Source organism: Mastigoproctus giganteus, chromosome 9, assembly GCF_048544385.1.
Source record: "Mastigoproctus giganteus isolate SK-2022 chromosome 9, ASM4854438v1, whole genome shotgun sequence".
In the NCBI taxonomy this organism is placed as follows: domain Eukaryota; kingdom Metazoa; phylum Arthropoda; class Arachnida; order Uropygi; family Thelyphonidae; genus Mastigoproctus; species Mastigoproctus giganteus.
The window spans coordinates 186,889,359-186,914,652 of record NC_143583.1 but is presented as its reverse complement, the minus strand read 5'-3'; the positions used below and the strand labels follow the sequence as shown (position 1 = coordinate 186,914,652).

Sequence of the window (25,294 nt, the reverse complement as noted above, 5' to 3'; positions counted from 1 at the left end):
GTAGTAGTAGTGGCATGTGATGCAAGAAAGCAAGTGTATGAGCTTATGCAATATCAGATAAAAAAAAAAAAAAAAATCACACCATTCCCTCCAAATGCTTGTCCAGTTCCTCCTTAAATTTATTTAACCTAGCAACTTCCACAATAACAGATGGAAGTTTGTTCCAGCAATTAACCACCCGCTGGCTAAAGGCAAATTTCCGCACATCTATTCTACATCTGTCTTTTCTTAATTTGAATTTATGCCCCCTTAGGTTCGTAATCTGAACAAGTGGAAGGATCCCATCAGAATTCAGCGTGCTCAACCCATTCAAGGCCTTATACACCTCAATCAGATCACCGCGCAGGTGTCTAGTATCCAGCCACTGCAATTTGCAGTACTTAAGCCTCTCTTCGTAAGAGGATCCCTTCATTCCCCTTATCAATCTTGTTGCCCTTCCCTGTAGATGCTCAGGCAAATCTACATCCTTCCTAAAATAAGGCCTCCAGACCTGTATGCAGTACTCAAGGCGTGACCTGACCATTGCTTTATACAGAGGGACAATCACCTCCTTTTCCCTGCTGGCAAAATTCCTATATATCATTGACAAAACCCCATTATCTGCCTAGGCAGCCTGTCTGCATTGCTCAGAAAACTTCATATCTGACTGCACAATTACTCCCAGGTCTTTTTCATTTTCTATCACCTTAAGTGTAGTACCACACAGTTGGTACGTTTCTCTGGGGTTACTTCTACTCATATGCAGTACTTTGCATTTGTCAAGGTTAAACTTCAGTTGCCACTTGTTAGCCCATCTGCCCAAATTATCTAGATCCTGTTGCAGTAGCGCACTGCCATTACTGTCATTAAAAACCCTGCCAACCTTTGTATCATCTGCAAACTTCGACACTAAGCCTGATATACCTTCATCAATATCATTTATAAATATACAAAACAACAGAGGACCCAACACCGAACTATGTGGGACTCCACTAATAATATTAGTCCACGAAGAGCAGAACCCATTTATTACCACCCTCTGTCTTCTCCCACTCAACCATTGTTTTATCCATTGTAGCTTGTTTGTTGTTTGGTTTTTAGGAGCATTAGCAACTAAGGCCATATTGCTCCGGGATATGCGGTGGTCATTCCCTGACCTTTCCGCATCCTTCATATTTGGTGGCGACCGGCTCGAACCCCGGTCTAATCAAGAAGCGTGTGCTATGCACTGCTGCTCCTTCCCACCTGGCTACGGAGGCGCCCCTCCATTGTAGCAACTTACCCTTAATACCATTCTGCTCCAATTTGTACAATAGTCTTCCATGCGCAACAGTGTCAAAAGCTTTCCTGAAATCCAAATATATGATATCAAATATCATATATTTGATATCATATATTTGATACGATATAACAAATCCCTTACTGACTATGGGAAAAGAGACTATTTCCATGGCGCAATTAAAAAATCTTAAGATGAGGATGAATAATATACCCATATTGTTTGAACAAATTAAATTACACAAGGAGGGCCATCCCTCAGACCTATTGTCTTATATAAAACCTCAGCATTTGCCTCTTTGGCCTCACACTTGTATTATACACAATACTGCCATAAATACTGACACAAAACTATAAAAATAGAAAACGATATCACAGAGCTGTGGGTTTTGCATCATGTGTAGTACTAATGTATGGTTTTCTTTAACAGGTAGCCAAAATAAAATTGTTTACAATAGAAACTTTTAAAATTGAGAAAAAACCAGGTAAATTTTGGCATGTAACAAATGTGTTAAAAGAGACCACCGACACCAACGTATTATATTCAGGTTGCACGCATGTAGGAGGGTAATTCAAAAAATTAGTTACGCTTGACCATTGTAGCCCAAGAGGCATTTATTGAGGTATGTAACATTATGCAACAGAAAGCACATACCTTGCACCACTGTTCCACATAGCCACCAAGTTGGTGTAAACACTTCTTGGAACATGTGACTAAACGTTCGATAGAAATCCACTCCTTGGTCATTTGTCCACTGTCAAACTGCTGTTTGCAACTGCTCATCGTTTGCAAATCGTTTTTGCCGAAGATGTGATAGTCAAAAGGCGAAAGATCAGGACTGTACGACGGATGTTGCCATACTTTACATCCAAAACCTTGGAGCAAGTGTCGTGTTGTGCATACATTGTGTGGCGTGGTGTTGTCCTGAATGAGAACAACACCTTCTTAACTTTCCAGGCCTCTTGTTTTCATGGCTGTTCACAAAGACCGTAATGTTTGGTAGTATGAGGCAGCATTAATTGTTGTGCCTTTTGCCATGAATTCCACATAAACAATTCCTTCACAGTCGAAAAACACAGTGGCCATGACCTTTCCTGCTGATGGTGCAACTTTGAATTTCTTCCTCACAGGTGATGTTGTGGGTCTCCATTCCATAGACGCTCTCATCATTTCTGGGATGAAATGGTGCACTCACGTTTCATCGGCAGTGGTGATGCGGTGTAAGAAGTCATGGCCTTCCACATAATAGTTTTGAAGGAAAGCTAGAGAAGACAAAAAACATTGACCTTTGTGTTCTTCTGTCAATGAACGAGGAATCCATTGTGCACACAATTTGCGATAGTCAAGATGTTCATGGATGAGGGAATGAACACTGCCTATTGAAAATATCCAACTCCTTTGCCATTTCTGCAACTGTCAGTCTTCGATTATTGCGAATCATTTCATCAACCTGCATCACTTTGTCTGCAGTGGTCGACATTGATGGCCTTCCTTTTCGATCAGCAATTGTCAATTCTGTGCAACCACTTCACTATGGCTGGACACGACATTGCATTTTCCCCATACACCGCTGTTATTTCGTGATGAATCTCGGAAAAATTCAGATGTTTCGCCCACAAAAATCGCACTGTTCCGCGTACTTCGAACTTGGAGTAACATTCTAGCTGACATGCCATTATGAATGCTTGCTTGTACACAACTGTTACCGCTATGTCAATGAAACCCACCTACCAGGGGCACACGATATGAACTCCATTCCACGCAGGTGCCACATTTGTTGCACAATTATACCACGAGATGGCGGCAGGTGTAACTTATTTTTTGAATGACCCTCGTATTAATACATATTGAACCACTCTATGTTCATTGTCATTCTCATGATTTTATATGTACTGTATTTTTATTTTGTACATAAACTATTTTAATTTTTATATTCTGCTGTTAAGTTGGTTGATTTTATTATAATGGTATTAAAATTTGTATTTAATAACACTTTTTGGATAAAATAAATCTTAATATAAGATTTTTAATTATTTATTTTGCATGTGTTGTTATAATTTCTTGAGCTAGGGACCTGTAATCCAGAAATTCCGAAAATCCAGTATACCTCTCGTTCCAAGCTTTCTGGATAACCACTTATCGATGGGCATTAAACGCAGTGTACTGCTATGGATCAAGGGATGGTTTTGTAGGAGAAGACAGAGTGGTGGTTACCAATGGGCACAGCTCTTCTTGGACTAATGTTATTAGTGGAGTTTCCCGGGGTTCAGTGCTGGACCCATTTTGTTTTCTATATTTATTAATGATATTGATGAAGGTATACTAGATTTAATGGCCAAATGAGATTAATGAGAGGAACAAAAGGTACTATGGAAAGACTTGATAAAGGCAAGTCTAAAAAAAAATGTGCTGTTAAATTAGATGTGGACAAGATAACTGTAAAACATTGGAAAAAAACATAAAAAAGCTAGGTGGATTTAGCACTTAATTTGTGTCAGGATGGTGTTAAATTCACATTTTCCTTTAAAGAAACCAAAATTAGGGATAGTAGACAATGCATTATGTCTGTGGTTTATGCAAGAAAGACAAAGAACACAGAACTCCAATCAGCGGACCCATAAAAGTAGCAACAAAGGAAAGATCTTGATGCAGAAAGTGATGGATGAAAATTTCAGAAGGAACTACCATCAAACTGCTTGGTACTAACAAGTTATGTAATTTGTTTATTGAAAGAAGCTTATAACAATTATGTTATAAGCTTCTTTCACTAAACAAACTATATAAACAGGGGAGAGATTATCTATTGATCAATCTGCAGTTCAAATTTTACAGAACAGTTAGTCATTTATCATTATAGGTCTTACAGAATCATTAAAAGTCATTAACATCAGAGATGTTTTTCAATATATAACAGAGAAAAATTGATTGGAGAACAATTCTACAATATGGATGAAACAGGCCTAAATATAAGATGATAGCAAAATACAGAGCTCCACAGCACCAGGATATAAAAAATCCAAGAAGAGAATTGTGGTATCTGCCTGCAGAAATTCAACTGGAACTCCCAAATTGCTCCTTTTCTTGGTAAATCAGTAATCCCAGCAGTTTTAAAAATGCAAAATTTTTGCTTTTAACAGTTTACTACCACCAATAAAAAATTTAAAACATGAATGAACCATTCATTATTCAAAGAATGTTTTTTTTTTTTTTTCATGAACTTGAAGAAAATAAACTTAGTTGAAAAGGCTTTTTTTTTTTTTTTTGAATAATGCTTCTTTACATCCCAGTTGTGAGGACATAAAGAAGGGGACATAAAGGCCATGTTTTTACCACTAAATGTAGTATCCTTGATCCAGCATACGAATCAAGGGGATTTTAGAATGTTTAAAGAGACAGCATAGGCCGACTTTTGGACTGACTAAACATAGTACAGACCTTTGCCTTACTGTTAATTTTTTTTTCATCTAATCAGAAGACTGATAAAACACACTTATTAAATGGATTAACCATAAAAATGGAAGGAATCAAAATCATTGATATAGACAAAAGTTTTTGAGTTCAATTTTGAAAAAAAAAATAGAAGAGATGAATATAGGTCTTTTTAGAATTGTTAGAAAGTCATTAACATCAAAGATTTTTACAATATAGCACCAGCATGGAAAAAATTCCAAATTGACATTTACTAAATCTTGGAGAAAACTTTGGCCCAAGGTTTAAAATTCTAATGAAAGGCCTGAACTATGAGAAAATGATAACAAAATAGTTTATGCACTGATTTCAGGCAAATTTAAGTTTACAAATATATATGACAAGAAGCCATACAATTATGGATTCAGTAATAAATCTGTACCAATTGTTTTGGAAAATGAAATTATGGATAATATGAGCAGGCTGGCTATAGTTGGCCCCAACAGCTCGCAACAATTTTGCCCCACCCATTATTTATTTATTTTTTTTTTTGCAGTAGAAACATGCTACAAATGTTATCCCTGAGGGTGATCATTGCCCCCCCCGGCCACTCTTTCCTTGATGGATGATGCAGAAATCATGCACAGTGTAATGGAAATGGGTGGATCTAAATTTTAAGAAAAGGTTGAATCAAATCCTGGGCCAAAACTTTCTCATGCAACAGCCAAAAATGTTCTATATAGGCTCTTACTCACACAGCTCACTGCTGCATGAACAACAACTTGATTTGGCAGTCAGTGTGATGTAATGCATAAAAAAAAAAAGTGGGGGCTATGTTACAAAATGTCACATTTCATAATTTAAACAGATGAATGTACATATTTTAAAGGGAAAATAAGATTCTTAAGGTATGTATGTTTACTTTTTTTTTATGACTCCCTGTTTTAACCAACTTTTTCAGTTAACCGACCAACTACCAATTCTGATCATATTGAATAAGAGGGCTTCTACTCACACAAACCACAGACTGACTTTTGCCTTGCTGTTGACTTTTTTAATCTAATCAGAAAGCTGATGAAACTTGAACACAGTTTTTGAATGGATTAGCCTTAAAAATGGAAGGCATCAAAATCATTGATATAGACAAAGACCTTGTGAAAAAGTTGTTCCACATTTTTGTTCTTAATAGTCTTCTGAAGATGTGAGAGAAGCAATTTCTCAAATCTGGCATAACAGATATGAACAAGTCACATGATAACGTAAGAGTTGGAAGGATTTAACATAGATAATACTTCATAGATTTAACATGTTTACTTTCTGATGATAGTGGAGAACTAATTGCTCAATGTACAGGCCCTAATGCTAGGTCTTTTCAGCAGTCTAGATGCTTGAGCAATAGAGAAAGGCAAGAATTCAAGTTTATAATGGTGTTTCTATCCTGGAAATATTTACAAAGGCTGTTCTGTCAGTAAATTGGATTGTGTCTAGTGCCAGGATAAATAAATAAATAATAAATAGATATCCATTTATTAGCATGAAAATATGTACAAAACAGATACACACACACCTTGAATGGTAAAGGTAGCAGGTGGTTATATAGCAGAGGAATTAATGTGAAAACTTACAAAATATTAACAATAAGTAATGGAAGTTTCAAGGCAAAGATAATATTTAATTGGCATAACAACTAAGCAAGGTTCTAACAACATTTTTTATCTTTTTGAAAGAGTGAAGGGCTATTTTCAATTTGTTTGGTGAGGTCCAGAGTTGGCCCATAGGAAAAAACTTATGAAAGTTCTTTAATCCTGTTATCTAAAAGTTTGAGGGAGGGTTTAAACCACTCATTTCAGTTCCTAACGAAAGGTGAAGGCCAGTCCTGATTGTATAATTTGGAAATATAACTTTAATCAGATCCTTATGTGTTCTGGATATTGTATAATGATAACCATAATTTAGATTAGTCCATTTCGAAAGTTTGATAAATTACACCTAGAAGTTTCTTCAAATTGGAAAGTGCAGCGCCAGATCAAACCTCTGAGCTATTTAGAATGGAGGAGTAAAATAAACCTTTTAATAAGTTTTAAGATAATAGCTGAATTATATATGTGAACTAGATTTTATCTTAGCAACTGTGTTTTACTGAGAGAGGAGGATTTAAGTTTTTGAAGATGTGCACTAAAGAAGAATTTTCCATCAAAATATATTCCCAAGTCTTTGTGCACTGGGATCGTTGGTATTATATATACCTTAAGTAATTAAATACCTAGTTACTGCTCATACTGGATGTACTGAATTATTATTTCTTATACATGGAACCCAGTGCCACAGGCCTCTTCAATTTTATCTTTGATATTGTTTGACTTTGCAAAATTTTGGAAAGGATCTTTCTTCTTTGATATAGTTAGATGGCAGGATTTTTTAAATATTTATGTTTAATAGAAATAAAGAGGCATATCCTTTTGTAACATCAAGATAATTATTTAATTGATTGTTGTGGATAGGTAACATTGTTTAGAGATGGTTTACACTTTTAGATCATCTGCATAGAACACAAAATGCACTTAAGGAGAAGTAAAAGAGGAATTAAAGAGAAGGAAAGTAGTACCAAAAGGGGTCCTCCTTGGTGAACGACTGGAATTTTAGGTGGTTTTCTGATTATATAGAACTAGGTAAGGAAGGAGAAGAGTCTGGAAAGGTTGATAACTGTGGAGACCCCTAACGCTCATTTTTTTCCATAATGAATATTTGGTGCTGTGCTCTTCATGTACAATTACTGGAATAAGTTACCTCTTTGGGCAGTTTGAGGCTGACAGTTTGGGAAAATTCAAAGATCAGCTGAGGATGGAAATACATACATAAGTTATTTTCTTTTTATATTTTATGCGAGGCGCCTCCGTAGCCAGGTGGGAAGGAGCAGCAGTGCGTAGCACACGCTTCTTGATTAGACCGGGGTTCGAGCCCGTCACCACCAAATACGGAGGATGCGGAAAGGTCAAGGAATGACCACCGCATATCCCGGAGCAATATGGCCTTAGTTGCTAATGCTCCTAAAAAAAAAAAAAAAAAAAAAAACCAACCAAATATTTTATGCAGTTCTTTTATTTTTATTATTAATTTAATTTTATTATTTTATTTTTTTTGGCCTCTGCAACAAAAGCCTCTGCTTCCTTGCATTATATGGCTAATACTAAACCAACAAATCCTCAGTTATCAAAACACTAAAAAAAAAAAAAAAAAAAAAAAAAAAAAAAACACCTATTAAACCCCCCCCCCCACCTCCTTCCATCTCTTACACATCTATTTGAGAAAGATGCTGTGTAGCTGAAGTTCCCATTTACACACACTCCAGTGTGGGGGATGTAATAACTCCTACATTGGACAGGGTAAACAGAGTTTGTTTATGAGAATCATGATCCTCATGTAAATTTATGAATATATAGGTTACTGTGATAGCCATCCTTTTTGGGGAACTATTCTTCCATGCTGACCTATTTCCTGTTAGATTTTTAGCCTTAACCTTCTAATGCTTGTTTAGTACCATCACTTCACCTTTTAGCATTAGCATTAGTGGAGGCATATGATGCAAGAAAGCAAGCTTATGCAGTATCAGCCAAAAACAAAACCTTCCACTTCACTCCTCCGTTCGTTCAAAATACCTGTCCAGCTGAGCCTTAAATTTATTTAGGCTATCACCTTCCACAACAAGGGATGGAAGTCTGTTCCACCAACCAACTACCCACTGGCTAATGGCAAATTTCCGCACATCTCTCTTTCCTCAATTTGAATTTATGCACTCTCAGGTGATTACTCTGAAGATTCCCATCAGCATTGAGCATGCTCAAACCATTCAAGGCTTTATACACCTCTATCAGATCACTTTGCCTGTGCCTAGTCTCTAGACACCGTAATTTGCAATTAAGCCTCTATTCGTAAGAGCAACCTTTGTGCCATTCACTAATCTTGTTGCCCTTCTCTGTACTCGTTCCAGCAGCTCTACATCCTTCTTGAAATGAGCCCTCCAGACCTGTATACATTACTCAAGGTGGGGCCTGACCATTGCCTTATACAAGGGAATAATCACCTCCTTATCCCTGCTAGAAAAATTCCTGTATATCATTGACAAGGCACCATGAGCTACTCTTGCAGCCCGTCTGCACTGCTCAGAAAACTTCATATCTGCCTGCACAATTACCCCCAGGTCCTTTTCATTCTCTACCTCTGTAAGTGTAGTACCACAGAGTTGATACGTTGCTTTGGGGTTGCTGTTTCCCATATGTAGCACTTTACATTTGTCAATGTTAAACTTCGTTTGCCACCTCCCAGCCCATCTGTTCAACTTTTCCAGCTTTATTCACACAGTTTTTTCTCACTGAAGGATTTTTCTTCTCTAAATATCAATACAAAATACCTGTTTAATTCATCTGCAGCATTAGCAGGGTTTCTATAACATTCCTGCATCCATTATGTAAGGGTCCAATCTGATTTGCTCTTTTTTTTAATTTTCATATGTGAGGAAAAACTCCTTGCCCCTGTTCTTTACTCTTTTAGCTGGCTATTTCTCATAATTTATCTTTGCCACCTTAACTTTTTCTGTGGTATTGTTACAGATCAGTTTGTAACTGCTATAGGCATCATTACTTTTTATGGCTCCATAACTTTTCCACTGCCATCTTTTTCTGCTCTATTAAACCAGCTAGTTCATTATTCATCCATCTCGAAATTTTCCTTGTACCATATTTTCTTAATGGTATATATGGCTTTCAAGGCTTCTACAGCTATAGCTTTGAAGTTTGTTTTAATATATTTATACTGTGTGAGCTGTCACTCCAGCTGACAGAGGCCATGTAGCATCTTAAGTTTTCATAATCACCTTTTCTAAAATTGAAACCTATTCCTTTGCCTTTAACAATTGCTATCTCTCTCCTCATCAACTTAGAACTCCTGACTAATGGTTCCTGTACTGTCAGCTCTATGATGTCATCTGGTTCTTGGAAGGTGATCAGGTTTAGAATATTCCCCACCTCTAGAACCTTCCCTAACATGTTAATATAAATAACAATCATCTAGTTGATTTAAAAATTATTCCCCCTGGTGAGTTCCCTCACACTTACTCCACTTAGTTTGGGACAAATTGAAATCACCATTAATAAGACATTCACACTTGTTTATCCATTCTGTTTGCATGTAGAGGCTCTCATCATAATCTTCGCAATCTTCTGAGCTGTAGATAACTCCCACCATGCAGATTCTGTGCTAGCATGTGTGACTTCTGAAACCGGGATAGCTTTTGTTGTACTCAGGCTACTTCTGTCTTCCCTACCTCTTTCCTAAATACATACCATAGAGAAACTCACCATTCCTTATTTCTGGGTGGCACCATGTTTCTGTTAGCCTTATTATGGCAGCATTATGTGTCCTAATCAGAGGTCCCCTTTCTGTTTGTTTTAGAATTGGAACATATTAGCTACATATAGATTTGATATGGTCCTATTTTCGTTTATTTCAAAAGGCTAATTGCTGTATATTAATAGCATTAAGTTGACTGTAATTACTTTTTTTTTTTTAGCATTGGCCCAGATAATTCATTATGTGCTCAATAAATAAGTAGGATCTTATAAGTAGTGACTTTCATTGTATTCACTAACTATCTTATTTGAAAGTGAAAGAGGTGTTAGGCATGGCTGTTTCTGGCCATAATAATTACCTTTGTTTTATATTTATATATTTCAGATCTTGTTCCAGAAAATGTTAAATCTGAATTACTTGGAAGAATTCGTGACTTGCTTCCTGAAGAAGGTAATATTATTCTTCTCTCATTGTTTGACAGCATGCAAAGCAGTTTATAATTTTTGCAATTACATTTTTAAGTCATTTTATCAATGTTACAAAAGTAATTTATAGCTATTATTATATTTCTGTATATAAATAAAGAAAAATTTATAGTTATCTGCAGGGAGGTTTGAGTCAGCCATAGCTTTTTATAATGACTATGAATATCATATATACTTAGCATTTCACCATTTTTTAGAGAAACTTCAAAATAAATAAAACAGGGATGAGTGGGCTGGTGTGGTTCAATGTCTCTATATTTTGTGTATACCAAGTATAGCATTCAGCTCTCACTACTGGGTCTTAGGACAGTATCATATGTGACCTTCACTAGCTGAGTTGATTTATCTAGCATGAATAAACAGATAGAACAGGCAGTTGTCTTTTTTCTTGAAGACAAAGGCCACTAAATCTCTAGTTCTCAACCAAAGGCTGTTTGAAGACTGTAGGAATCATTTCTTTTGTACACCAGGGCCGAATTGTCAATCAATTTGGCCTTGGAGGGAATGTGCAAAGCTCAAGGGGTAGAATTTTTTTCAGCATGGTCTGTGCTTTGTTAACAGGAGAGACTGCTTCTACAGGGATGGGATACACTTAAATAGAAAGGGTGCAAGAATATTTGCTGATGCTATCGAAGCAGTGTTAGGTGGGTCGGAAAACTGCTAGCTTAAGGGGATTCACAAACTAAAAGGTTAAAAGTAGCCGCAGGCAGAGGCGGAGGTGATTCTTGCACAACTTCTATTAGAATAAGTAGCGACCTGGAGCGAGGGGTGCTGGGGTTTCAGGGACTGATGGCAGTCATCGTGAAACAGGTGGGTATATGGGATGTGTTAGGGTAACTAATAATAAGGATAGGTACATGTATACTTGCATGCATACCTATGCTAGAAGTATAGTAAATAAATTTGAAGTGTTGGTCAAGACATCAAAGGTGGATATTGTTGGGATAGCAGAGAAGTGGTGTCACACAGATATAAGGAATGCAGAACTGGAATTTGGGGAGTACAATGTGTACAGAAAGGATAGACAGGATAGGAAGGGAGGAGGTGTTATGCTGTTAATTAAGAAAAACATAAAATCAAAAGAAGTGCATCCAGTTAATATAGATGAACAGTGCGAAAGCAAAAATAAGAGTAGGAGTGTGTGTTGTAGGCCTAATGACTCGAATGCGTACAATGAACAATTGTACAGAGAAATAGAGTGGGCTAGTAAATTAGAATGTCTTATAATGGGAAATTTTAACTTCCCAGATATTGACCGGAACTTGTGGGTTGGTCACTCACACACACACACACACACTAGTAAGACTTTTGTGGATTTATTGGATGATTGTTTTCTGCAGCAGCAGCATGTTCGAGAGGCAACCAGAGAGGGTAATACTCTTGATCTGGTTATCAGCAGTGATCATTCGTGTATTAAGAATTTGCAGATAAAGGAACCACTAGGTGGCAGTGATCACAGTGTACTGATGTGGGAGTTACTTAAAGATATAATTGCCATCAGGGGTAAAGGAAAGGGTTTTTGCTTCTGTAATGGTGAGTACAGTGGTCTCAGACAGTTTTTAAATTCTGTACAATAGGATCAACTGACGATGTTGCCAACAGTAAATTCTAAGTGAGAAGCATTCAAGGAATTAAATGTGGATGCTACTAAAAGATTCATACCCATTAAGAAATATTGTTCAATGTTTAGGCCTAAATGGTTATCAAATGAACTAATGAGGCTCGTGATAGAGAATAAAAATGCATGGGATGCATATAAATTATCAGGTGACTCAGAAGTCTATGGCAGATATAAGCTAGTCTGTAATCAGGTTACAAAGGAGATTAGGCAGGCGAAGGCAGATTACGAGAAATCTTTGGCAAAAGATGCTAAGAAAAACAGCAAGGATTTCTTTACTTATATAAACTCTAAAAGGAAGGGGATGAATCTGATTGGTCCACTTGATATCGATGGTTCCACTGTTGATGATCCTGCTCAGATAGCAAACAAACTGAATGAGTATTTTGCATCTACATTCACACATGAGGAGTTATTAAGGTTTGAAAATGGCAGAAGGTTATCAAATTGTAGCAGGGTGCTTAATGATTTTGTAATAACTGAGAGCAAAGTGGAGGAGAAATTGTTGAAGTTAAACATAAGAAAGGCACCTGGGGTGGATGGAATCTATCCAGTTATATTAAAGGAGGTGGCAAAGCAACTAAGCAAACCATTAGCCATAATTATGAGAGCATCCTTGGACTCAGGGGAGGTCCCCACGGACTGGAGATGTGCAAATGTATCCCCAATTCACAAAGGGGGGGGGATCGAAGGGTGACACGAGTAATTACAGACCAGTTAGTTTAACTTCTATTTTGAGTAAAATAATGGAGTCACTGGTTAAAGATGCATTGCAGGATCATCTAGACAAGACTGCAGCAATAATTCAGACAGATCATGGGTTTGTTAAGGGAAAGTCTTGTCTGACAAATTTGATAGGATATTATGATGTGGTTACAAAGGAACTGGATGCAAAAAATAATTTTGATATCATATATTTGGATTTCAGGAAAGCTTTTGACACTGTTGTGCATGGAAGACTATTGTACAAATTGGAGCAAAATGGTATTAAGGGTAAGTTGCTACAATGGATAAAACAGTGGTTGAGTGGGAGAAGACAGAGGGTGATAATTAATGGGTGCTGCTCTTCCTAGACTAATATTATTAGTGGAGTCCCACAGGGTTCGGTGTTGGGTCCTCTGTTGTTTTGTAAATTTATCAATGATATTGATGAAGGTATATCAGGCTTAGTGACGAAGTTTGCAGATGATACAAAGGTTGGCAGGGTTGTTAATGACAGTAATGGCAGTGTGCTACTGCAACAGGATCTAGATAATTTGGGCAGATGGGCTAAGAAGTGGCAACTGAAGTTTAACCTTGACAAATGCAAAGTACTGCATATGAGTAGAAGTAACCCCAGAGAAACATACCAACTGTGTAGTACTACACTTAGGGTGGTAGAAAATGAAAAAGGCCTGGGAGTAATTGCGCAGTCAGATATGAAGTTTTCTGAGCAATGCAGACAGGCTGCCAAGGCAAGTCATGGCGTTTTGTCAGTGATATATAGGAATTTTGCTAGCAGGGAAAAGGAGGTGATTGTCCCTCTGTATAAGGCAATGGTCAGGCCACGCCTTGAGTACTGCATACAGGTCTGGAGGCCTCATTTTAGGAAGGATGTAGATTTGCTTAAACGTGTACAGAGAAGGGTAACAAGATTAGTGAGGGGAATGAAGGGATCCTCTTACTAAGAGAGGTGTAAGTTCTGCAAATTGCAGTGGCTGGAGACTAGGTGCCTGTGCGGTGATCTGATTGAGGTGTATAAGGCCTTGAATGGGTTGAGCACGCTGAATTCTGATGGGATCCTTCCACTTGTTCAGATTACGAACCTAAGGGGGCATAAATTAAGAAAAGACATATGTAGAATAGATGTGCAGAAATTTGCCTTTAGCCAGCGGGTGGTTAATTGCTGGAACAAACTTCCATCTGTCATTGTGGAAGTTGAAAGGTTAAATAAATTTAAGGAGGAACTGGACAGGCATTTGGAGGGAATGGTGTGTGTGTTTTTTTTTTTTTTTTCTGTTTTTTTTTGGCTGATGCTGCATAAACTCATACACTTTCTTTCTTGCATCACATAACACTACTATCACTATCTCAATAGCTGGTTAGGGTGTGCTTTTTAATCCTATGTTCAGGAAACTCAGGTAAACTTTTTTAATATTGTATTTATTAACAGGATTCACTTAGATGGCATTTTCTTTCAACCCTAAGTTTGTCAATTATACCATTTTTTTACCATGATTTCTTACTAGTTATAGGAACTAGAAAAAGTTAACATCACTTTACCAGATGAAATCAAGTGCCTGATCTTGCTTATTCCAATTTCACTTCAAGGAAAACAAAGCAGCAATGCATTACATTTAAATCTGATCACAGAAGTATAGAACTGCAAACAGCAGCAATTTACTGTGGAGAGTCTCACCCCACTTCAGAAATCACCAAATGAATATCATCAGTAAAATTCCTTCAGAAAGAAAAGTTTGTGCAGCTCTTAAAATATTACCCATGGGATTCTCTCAGAAATGTACCTATACACGATGCCACCATTCTTCTAATAAAATGGCTAAATCAGCTAGAAACAGTCGATGTCCAAAAACATCCAGACTTTTAAGACTATCTTCTCATTTCAAACCTTAGTTCAAAATCCTATCTAAAACCATACTTTAAAAGCAAACAAAAATACCACAGGCATGGAAGAAATATGGCACTTCATCAGCATGCAAAATATAAAATAGCACAGCATTATTTTAAGAAGTTTAATATAGTTAGGGAAGGACATTGCATGGTTTTTTCCCATTAAAATTATTACTATATTCAATGCCAGTCTTACACTACATGAAATTAATAATATAGTTTATTAAGCTATTTGCTTAAACTACTATACATTAAGGTGAGTTTCAGGTATCTTACTAATACCCATCATCAGACCATGCTGCTGACAGACTCCACTGCCGATGCTCTCAAAAATCCTCCCTTCCCTCTTCCCTATGCACATCAGGTTTCTGGGAGCATTGGCAAGAGAAGTCTATCAGCAGCATGATCTGATGATGGGTATCTTTAAGATACCTGAAACGTCACCTTAATGCATAGTAGTTTAGGTGAATAGCTTAATAAACTATTATTAATTTCATGTGGTATAAGAGTGGTATTGAATATATAATTTCTATATAGCAATCTTATAGAAATTATTTACTGTTCAGGATAAAAAACAATAAAAACAATTCTTCCAGCAAAAACAAGAGATACCTTACAGCATGATCAAGTTTTAGAATGGATTAAGTGCAGCAAAAAAAAAAAAAAACGATTCTGTTATCTGTGCTAGTTCTAGAAGCAGATCACATGCAATATTAAGTGCCTCTTAGTCAAGCCTTTCTAATTAATCAACTTATGAACAAGAATACAGCAGCACAGTGGATAATTAAACAGCTATGCTTTGATAGCAGTGAAGGTCCAGATGGCATCCCTAATTTTATTATTAAATTTTCAATTGCACACATAACTGATTGTTTAGTGCAAGTAATTACTAGGTGCATTTTTCCTGCCATTCCTTTTTAGACAATGGAAAACCTTCTGGATTACTGTGGTGCCTAAACAAGCTAGCAGTAATAACCATACAAGCTACCAACCAATTGTCGTTTTGTCAGTAATAACTGAAATTATTGATAAAATCTTGCTATTATACCTTCAAGATACAATCTTCACTAATGCACCTCTCATAATGCAGTTCATCCTAGAGGGCACTTCATAGCAACAAACTTAGCTGACATCATTGTGCAGATCCAGATTGCTTTTCAAGGTAAGGCAGAATGTCGAAAGTACTTTTGATATCTTTTATTTAGACATCAAAAATGCTTTTGATAACATAGATCACAAGAAAGCTGTCAAGATACTAAAAAATAATTTTCTCATCAATAATTGACACGGTGGTAATCTCATATGTACAATGCAGCCTAAATTGTAGGTATCTCCTCTTCTCTACTAGCAGCAATGATATTCTTGTCTCAACCACAATAGGAGGTGTACTCTCCAGCACTGTATTTTGGCATCTCTACAACCACTCTTGAATGCAAAGTCAAATCTGCTGGCATATGCTAATGATTTAAAGCTACTTATTTAATTCAAAAGCCAATGATGATATTTGAAAAGTTAGCCACGTTACGAGTTTACACTTACAGTCGGACCTTTCTGTAATGAACTTCCATATAGTGAATTTTTCTATGTAGCGAACATTTTTGATTTTCCCTTGGTCATTACAGTCAGTCCTCGTATAACGTGTTTACACTACACGAATTCAATTATACACGATTTATAAATAGGGGAACGATATCTTATATAACATGAACCGAATTCGCTTATGCACAATTCGCCTTTGTGTTTACAAGAAATGGCAGTCGAATGCAGAATCACCCCAACCGAACGCAACACAATAGGAATGAAGAGAAGATTCTGAAAATGTATTTATGTTTTTTATATCAGTGAAGGGGAAAAACATTTTGCCATAATAACGTAAAAACCCGCAGAATTCCAGCTATCGGTATAATCACAAATGTAATTAGATCGAGTTTACAACCAGTTTATAACAGATTCCACTAGCAGAAACGCAACTGGAAATTGTTTTTATTGTTTTATGGTAGTAACCCCTAGAAATGTGCCTTAGTAAAATGTGAGGTGTTAATAGTGTATCTCTGCCTTTACGGTGTTGTGTTTATTCAGTTGCTACACGTGCACAGCTTTGTTTATGTTTTTCTTAGCATCTTTTGCCAAGGATTTCTTGTAATCTGCCTTCACCTGCCTAACCTCTTTTGTGACCTGATTACAGACTAGCTTATATCTGCCATAGGCTTCTGAGTCGCTTGATAATTTATATGCATCCCATGCATTTTTCTTCTCTGTTTCGAGTCTCATTAGTTCATTAGATAACCATTTAGGCCTAAACCTTGAACAATATGTGTATCAAGGGTGCCTCCTCGTTTTGTAATTGTGCTTTATTCCCTAAAAATGAGTAAAATACTTAAAAGGTGTGAAAAGAAAGTGTCCTGGTGAAGACACTGCAGATTCAGAGAGAAAAAGAAAAGCAATATCGATAAACAGAAACGGACTGGGTCAAAAATTCTTACTCAGGAAAATTTATAGTGGCCTCATACTATGTTTTATGGCCAAAATCACACCGGCCTCCGGCCCACCGGGGTTTCCCCGGTAAGGCTTATGGCCAGTCTGCCTCTGCCGATAGAGAAAAAATATGAAATTGTGAAATGCTTTGAGTGAAATGAAAGACCATGTAATATTGCACGTGCTACAGCCCTAAATGAGGCAACGCCGAGAATTACAAAGAATGCAGAGAAAATAAAAACAACTTTCATAGCAGGAACGACTCAAAGTGTAATTAAAATCCATTAGATTAAGACACAAAGAATTGGAAGAGATGGAACGGCTGTCATCTGTTTGGATAGAAAATCAAACAAAAAACAAGTTTGCTTCCGATAGAAGCAAAAGCAGTAGCAATATTTTATGACATAATAGTCGTAATAAAATACTTACGTATTTTATTACGATAATTTATTGTGTATGGTAATGTTTTGGTTACAAATGTGTGTTCAAACTTGGGTGGTCTGCACTTAACAACCCTGTTTTTCCCATAGGACCTGTTGTTTATATTGCACGATTTTGCATTGCATGAGGGTTTCTAGGAACACAACTATCGTGCTATACGAGGACAGACTGTACATTGAAAATAGTTTCCATATAACGAACTGATTTCAAGAGACCCGGGTACGCATTGTTCGCACCTCTGGCCTTCAGGCAATATATAGCTGATGCTATATAAAGCACGAATTACAAACTAAAAGGATTAAGAATTAATCCCTTTAGCTTTTAAGAGATAAAGGGATTAATTCTACAAATTAAGAGCTAAAACATATTACAATTTATTGGTATCCATAAAACCCTGCAGGAGGAAACTGGCCAACCGCAGCACAGGATAAATAGAAAAAAATGGAAGGTTTTGGGAGAGGCCTTTGTCCAGCAGTGGGTTAGCAATGGCTAAAAAGAAGTAAAACCTATACACTACTGTATCAAGAAGTTGTGCTGGTTAACTGTTATCTGTGTGTCCACAGCCATTGCTATGGACACATAGATAACAAAGATTGACGTATATTCCCAGCATAGACATTGGGTCTGATCAACCTATTTTCTACTGTGTGCACCCTATTAGAAAATTAGGAGTGATTTTTCTTTATCCCGGAAATTCATCTGTTTCGAAGAAATGAGTCATCCACACTTTCACCTGTCTCTGTTTACATGGTGTAGGTACAGGTGGTCCCTAAATCAGTTTTGTTTTAGCTGCTGTGAAAGCAACCTTACAATGAATGTCCAAGAGGAAATATTTGAGTGTAGTGTGGAAAAGTGGAAGTGCTTAATAGTGTAGATCCAGGCGCCTCCGTAGCCAGGTGGGAAGGAGCAGCAGTGCGTAGCACACGCTTCTTGATTAGACCGGGGTTCGAGCCCGTCACCACCAAATACGGAGGATGCGGAAAGGTCAGGGAATGACCACCGCATATCCCGGAGCAATATGGCCTTAGTTGCTAATGCTCCTAAAAACCAAATAACAAAAACAAAAAAAACAGTGTAGATCCGAGCATAAAAAAAAAATAAAATCACTTTAAAATTTGGTATTCCTGCCAAAGTAGTGTGTTAACCATTCTGAAAAACCATGTTTCGATTTTCAGACTGTTTGAGGAAACGGGACCCAGTCGGAAGCATACAAAATTATGCCTGGATGAAGATGAAGTTGATTTAGACCACAACGTGCCGATATCAGAGCCATTAATAAAAGAAAAGGCTATGGAGTATGCATCTTTTCTGGAGTATAAAACATTCCAAGCCAGTTTTGGTTGGCTGGACAAATTTAAAGAGTGCCATGGTTTACTCGAAAAAGTTATTTCTGGTGAAGGTGGAGTTGTAATTGAAGAAGACTGTACTCATTGGAAAGAAACAGTTTTGAAAAAAAAATTTGAACAGTGGATTTTAAATTTCTCTGAAGCACAGAAAATTCACGTTGATTGTTGACAACTGCCCTGCCCACCTTAACTCGGCAGTTTCGAAATTTACAAGTGTGAAGCTTGTTTTCTTCCCTCCGAATACCTCGTCTAAACTGTAGCCAATGGACCAAGGCATTAATTAGAATTTGAAAATGCACTACTGAAGGTGCATACTGAACAGAATTATACTGAGAATATAAACCAACCAACCAACCTATAGATTCTGTTATAGATTTGCAGATGTGCATATCAGAGTTGGCAAAAGTGTGGAGCCAAGATGTGACGAAAACAATGATTAAGAATTGTTTCGCAAAAGTAGGTTTTGCTAAAACACCAATTAACATAAGAGAGATGAACTACTACAAGGCATTGAGCAATCTTGGGAATAACTCCAAGTGAGAGGTTTGATCAGTGGAGAAATTGTTCTTGATGAATTTTTAGGAGTTGATAATGATGTCATAGTAGCTGAATATCCGAGTGACTCCAACATTTTGGAGCATATTTAAAAAACTATTGACAATGAGTTGGATGAAAACGAGGGCAACAAATGGAATGAAGGCAATAGCAATATTAAACATTCCAAACAAGAAATGTTGGCAGCATTTTAAACTTTGCGTCGAGGCCTTCAGTGGGAAGAAAATGAAACAGAAAATATATTTCCATGTTTAAACAAATGGGAACAATTTTATGAACGGTGTACAGTAGAACCCAGTGTACAACAAAAAATAACCAAATATTTTATGACATAATTCTTAAAAGTGTACTAATATATTGTGTGCATCATGTACATAGTCATTTCTTAATATGTATGTATTAATAAATTAATTATTTTAAAATTTACTTAAATGAATGGGAAATTTATTAATTTCCACTTATTTCTGATTTATTTCCTACTTTTTACTATATTTCTTAATTTACAGTATTTTTCACTGTTGAAAAGGTCATATTTCTTTATAACGAAATTTCTGTTTAATGAATTTTTTCAAGGGAACGATTGATTTTGTTATATAGAGGTCCAAGTGTATATCAAATCATTAGGTATCTGAAAGAACTTAACCTGACTGTCAATGCAAACAAATCTGATGAAATTCAAATAGCCTATTCTTTACAAAACCAAACTACTTAGAAATTGCAGATGGCTCAATTCTTAATGTCTATGCTAAAGACCTAGGAGTAGTATTTGACAAAAATCTCTCTTTTCATTCCCACTATTTGCATATTGCCCAAAAAAATTCAAAAAACAAAATGGTTGGTCAAACATGAAAAAAAAAAAAAAAAGAAGCAAAATATCATAAAATATTTCAAAGATGCACCTTTCCCATTATATGCTTCCAAAATCTGGTGTGGAGCCCCTCAAGTAACTCCTTGCCCTAGAGTTTAAAGATGGCTCAATAGCAAACTTGGTTTTTCCTATACAGTATCCAGGGACCAGCTTTATAATAATGTAACACAAATTAGACATGAAGCCTCTTCAACAGATCATCAGTGAGCTTGGTGTCAAGCTTCTTACAAAGTTAATAACTTCTGCAAGCGATTCACCATATATAACCAACATAATAACAGCAGCTCCCAACAGAAAATTCAATAACCCAGCAACACTAACCTCTCCAGACTCATACAAATATGCAGAATATTTCTGAATGTATCCCCTCATCTTATAAATCTTCACAACATTAATTAACAAAGATTTGTCAACTCTCAGGCATACAGGAATCACATCTCCAATCAGATGAAGAGAAATACAACAATGACAAAATACCATTGTCATTGTTGTTTTTGCTGCTATTGGGTTTAACGACACAAGGGCTACTGAGGCCAAATCGTGTCTGTTCTTGGTTTATTTACAGGCAACATATTGTTAAAGATGTTAAATTATATGCTCCTGTACAGGCCAATATATTTTAAGTACATCAGTAATTCTTCATTTTCTAGAAGTGAGATAAATCATATGAGATGTGATTTAAAAGTGTTTGACCACATGCTTCAATGTAAGGGACAGTCAACCAGAAAATGACATGATAGTTGATTAAAAGGCCTGCTTTGGTTTTATTTTTGTCGCAGTGTGTGTGTGTGTGTGTGTGTGTGTGTGTGTGTGTGTGTGTGTGTGTGTGTGTGTGTGCGCATGTGTAATTTTTTTTGTACGATATTTCAGATAGCTGCACACTGATCTATTTGTATCCCAATTAAATCAACATGCAGTGAATCCTTTTATAACTGCGTAAAAGCAAGAACCACTAGAAATACTTTTTGAACCAGATCTAATCTTTCCAGTACACAGCAGAAGTGTCCTCACATCTCCAAGCGCAAAAAATATCATCAACAGATTTCTTCAGCAAAAGTTGTGGTAGCTGTTTTCTTTGAACGTCATGATTTTTTTCAATTAGACATTAAAAAACTCAATTCCAGTGTTAACTGGGTATGGTGTGCCAGAACTTTGACCCTCTTGTGCCTCATATCAAGTGCAATTATCTGGGACAGCTGACAGAAGAACTCATCCTATTTGAAAATGCATGGCCACATTTTGCAAACTTTATTCAGGTCTTACTTCAAAATATATTCAAATAGCTTGTGTACAGCATGTATCTGTCATTATGTGACTATCATGTTTTGGTCCATTGAATCGACATCCAAACAGAATTTTTGAGGGAGAAATATAGAGTAGTGAAGCAATGTGATGCAAAAAATATAAATTTCCTACACTCATGTTTTTAAACAGCTTTAGCTTTTTAAAATTATGAGTGTGGGAATTCATATTTGTTTCTCATATGAATGTGGAACAACGTAGCATATTTCTCTCAGTGATTTACACATAACCTGGGTAATAAATAAATAACCATATATTATATACATTGCTTTTTTATTTTTATGATATATATATATATATATTTTTTTTTTTTTTTTTTCAACTACTACCATATATATTATTATTATATAAATATATACAATCAGTGATCACTCTATTATGATCACCTATGTAATGCCATGTTGGGTTGGTGTTGGCACGGATAACAGCCACTATTTACCTAAGCATTGGCTCCACTACATGCCTGAAGATGTCTATAGGGATTTGCAGCCATGCTGCCTACAAGGCATTAGCATTAGTTGAGGTATAAACTTGCTTCCTTGCATATTATGCAAGAAAGCAAGCTTATACAGCATTAGCAAAAAAAAAAAAAAAAAACCCTTCCCATTTCACCCATCCAGTCACCCTAAATGTTGTCTAGTTCAGCCTTAAATTTATTTTATTAAAGGCAAATTTCCACACATCTATTCTACAACTGTACTTCCTCAGTTTGAATCTATGCCCCCTCAGGTTCTTAATCTGAGCAAGCAGAAGAATCCCATCAGTATTGAGCCTGCTCAAACCATTCAAGGCCTTATACACCTCTATCAGATCACCTCGCCGGTGCCTAGTCTCCAGACACTGGCACCGGCGTGAAAGGGATGCTCTTTGAAAAACAAAGAGCATCCCTTTGTTTTTCACATCAATCTTGTTGCCCTTCTCTATACTCATTTTAGCAACTTCACATCCTTCCTAAAATGAGGCCTCCAGACTCAAGTCAGGACTCAAGGTGTGACATGACCATTGCCTTATACAAGGGGGATAATTGCCCCCTTATCCATTCTAGCAAAATTCCTATACATCATTGACAAGACCTGCTCTGGCAGCCCATCTGCATTCCTCAGAGGACTTCATATCTGACTGCACATTTGCCCCCAGGTCTTTTTCATTCTCCACTACCCTGAGTGTAACACCACCAAGTTGGTACATTTCTCTGGTTCAAGTTGGTACTTTCCTCAATTTCAGTTTATGCCCCCTTTCAGTTTAGCTTTGAAATCCGAGAAAGAGGACGAATCCCATCAGCATTGATATCATACTGCACAATTACCTAAAATTACCCCTGGGGGTTACTGCTACCCATATGCAGTAGTTTGCATTTGTCAATGTTAAACTTCAGTTACCACTTCTCAGCCAGTCTCCCCAACTTTTCCAAATCCTGTTGCAGCACCATAATGTTATTACTGTTATTAACAACCCCGCCAACCTTTGTAACATCTGAAAACTTTGACATTAAGCTTGATATACCTTCATCAATATCATTGATAAATACACAAAACAACAAAGGGCCGAACACCAAACTCTGGGGAACATCGCCAATAACATCAGTCCACAAAGAGCAGTGTTCATTGATAACCGCTCTCTGTCTTCTCCCACTCAACCATCCTTTTATCCATTGTAGCAACTTACCCTTAATGCCATACTGCTCCAATTTGTACAGTAGTCTTCCATGTGCAACAGTATCAAAAGCTTTCTTGAAATTAGCATTAGCATTAGTAGAGGCATATGATGCAAGAAAACAAGCTTATGCAGCATCAGCCAAAAAAAAAAAAAAAAAAAAACCACTCCCATTGCACCCCTCTGTTTGTTCGAAATACCTGTCTGTTCAAAATAGCTGAGCCTTAAAAGGAAGTAGGCAAACCCTTAGCCATAATTATGAGAGCTTCCCTGGACTCAGGGAGGTACCCATGCATTGGAGATGTGCAAATGTGACCCCAATCCAATATTTCTTAGTTGGTATGTAAAGCCTAGTAGCTTCCAAGATAAATTCTTTGAATGCTTCCCATTTTGAATTTGCTGTTGGTAACATCATCAGTTGGTCCCACTGTATAGAATTTAAATACTGTCTCAGACCATTGTAGTTGCCTTTACGAAAGCAAAAACCCTTCCCTTTACCCCTGATGGTAGTTACCTCTTTGAGTAAATTCCACTTGAGCACACTCTGATCACTGCCACCTAGTGGTTCCTTTATCTGCAGATTCTTAATGCATGAAGAATTACTACTGATAATCGGATCAAGAGTATTACTCCCTCTAGTTGCCTCCTGAACATGCTGATGTAGAAAACAATCATCCAATAAATCCACAAAAGCCTTGCTAGTGTGTGAGTGACCAACCCACAAATTCCAGTCAATATCTGGGAAATTAAAATCCCCCATTATAAGACTCTCTGATTTACTGGCTCACTCTATTTCCCTGTACAGTTTCTTATTATACACATCAGAGTCATTAGGCCTATAGCACACTCCTACTCTCAATTTCGATCTCCCAATTCTAATGTCACACCAAACTGACTCGACACTGCACTATCCAGCGATGTTGACTGGCTTCACTTCCTTGGATTTTATGTGTTTCTTAACTAACAGCATAAGCCTTCCTCTCCTGTCTATCCTTTCTGTACACATTGTACTCCCCAAATTCCAATTCTGCATTCCTTATATCTGTGTTACACCATGTCTCTGATATCCCAACAATATCTGCCTTTGATGTTTTGAGCAATACCTCAAATTCATCAAATTTATTTACCAAACTCTTAGCATTGGTGTATACGCAAGTATACATGTACCTGTTCCTATTCTTAGCCACCCTAACACAACCCATGTGTTTTCTTGTACTGCAGTGACTCCCAGCAGTCTCTGAAATATCCTGCATCTTGTTTTCCAGGCTGCTGCTCATTCCAATAGAAGCAGTGCAAGAATCACTTTCACCTCTGCCAGTGGCTACTGTTAATCTTTTAGTCCTTGTATCCCCCCCCCAAGCTAGCAGTTTTTCGACCCACCTAACACTGCCTTGATAGCATCAGCAAATATTCTTGCACCCTTTCTATTTAAGTGTATCCCATCCCTGTAGAAGCAGTCTCTCCTGTTAACAAGTATAGACCAGGCTGAAAAAAATTCTACCCCTTGAGCCTTACACAATCTTTCCAGGGCCAAATTGATCGACAAGGCTCTCATCGTATACTCCCTCCTATCTTGTCTGGACAGAATTCCAGACACTTTCAAATTCAACCCTAATTCATGGCTTTTTTTTCAATAGTGACCTGTACTCGTTAAGTAATTCCACCGGTCTCCTACTTTTAATATCATTAGTGCCAATGTGTACAATTATATCACCTTTTGTGTCCTTAAAATCCAAGTATATGATATCAAAATTATTTTTTGCATCCAGTTTATTTGTGACCATGTCATAGTATCCAATCAAATTGGTCAGACAAGACTTCCTCTTAACAAACCCATGCTGTGTCTGAATTATTACTGCTGTCTTGTCTAGATAATCCTGCTTTGCTTCTTTAACCAGTGACTGCATTATTTTCCCTGGAACAGAAGTC

General features: G+C 37.0%; 1 protein-coding gene across 1 annotated transcript in view; it reads left to right on the top strand.

The window, feature by feature from the left end:
* LOC150080950 (enoyl-CoA delta isomerase 2-like) overlaps positions 1-25,294 on the top strand; it is a 161,065-nt gene that overhangs the window by 12,140 nt on the left and 123,631 nt on the right. Inside the window, exon 3 of the mRNA XM_090380862.1 lies at positions 10,397-10,462. Coding sequence (XP_090236988.1) covers positions 10,397-10,462 — 66 coding nt within the window. The remainder of the gene's footprint in view (positions 1-10,396; positions 10,463-25,294) is intronic.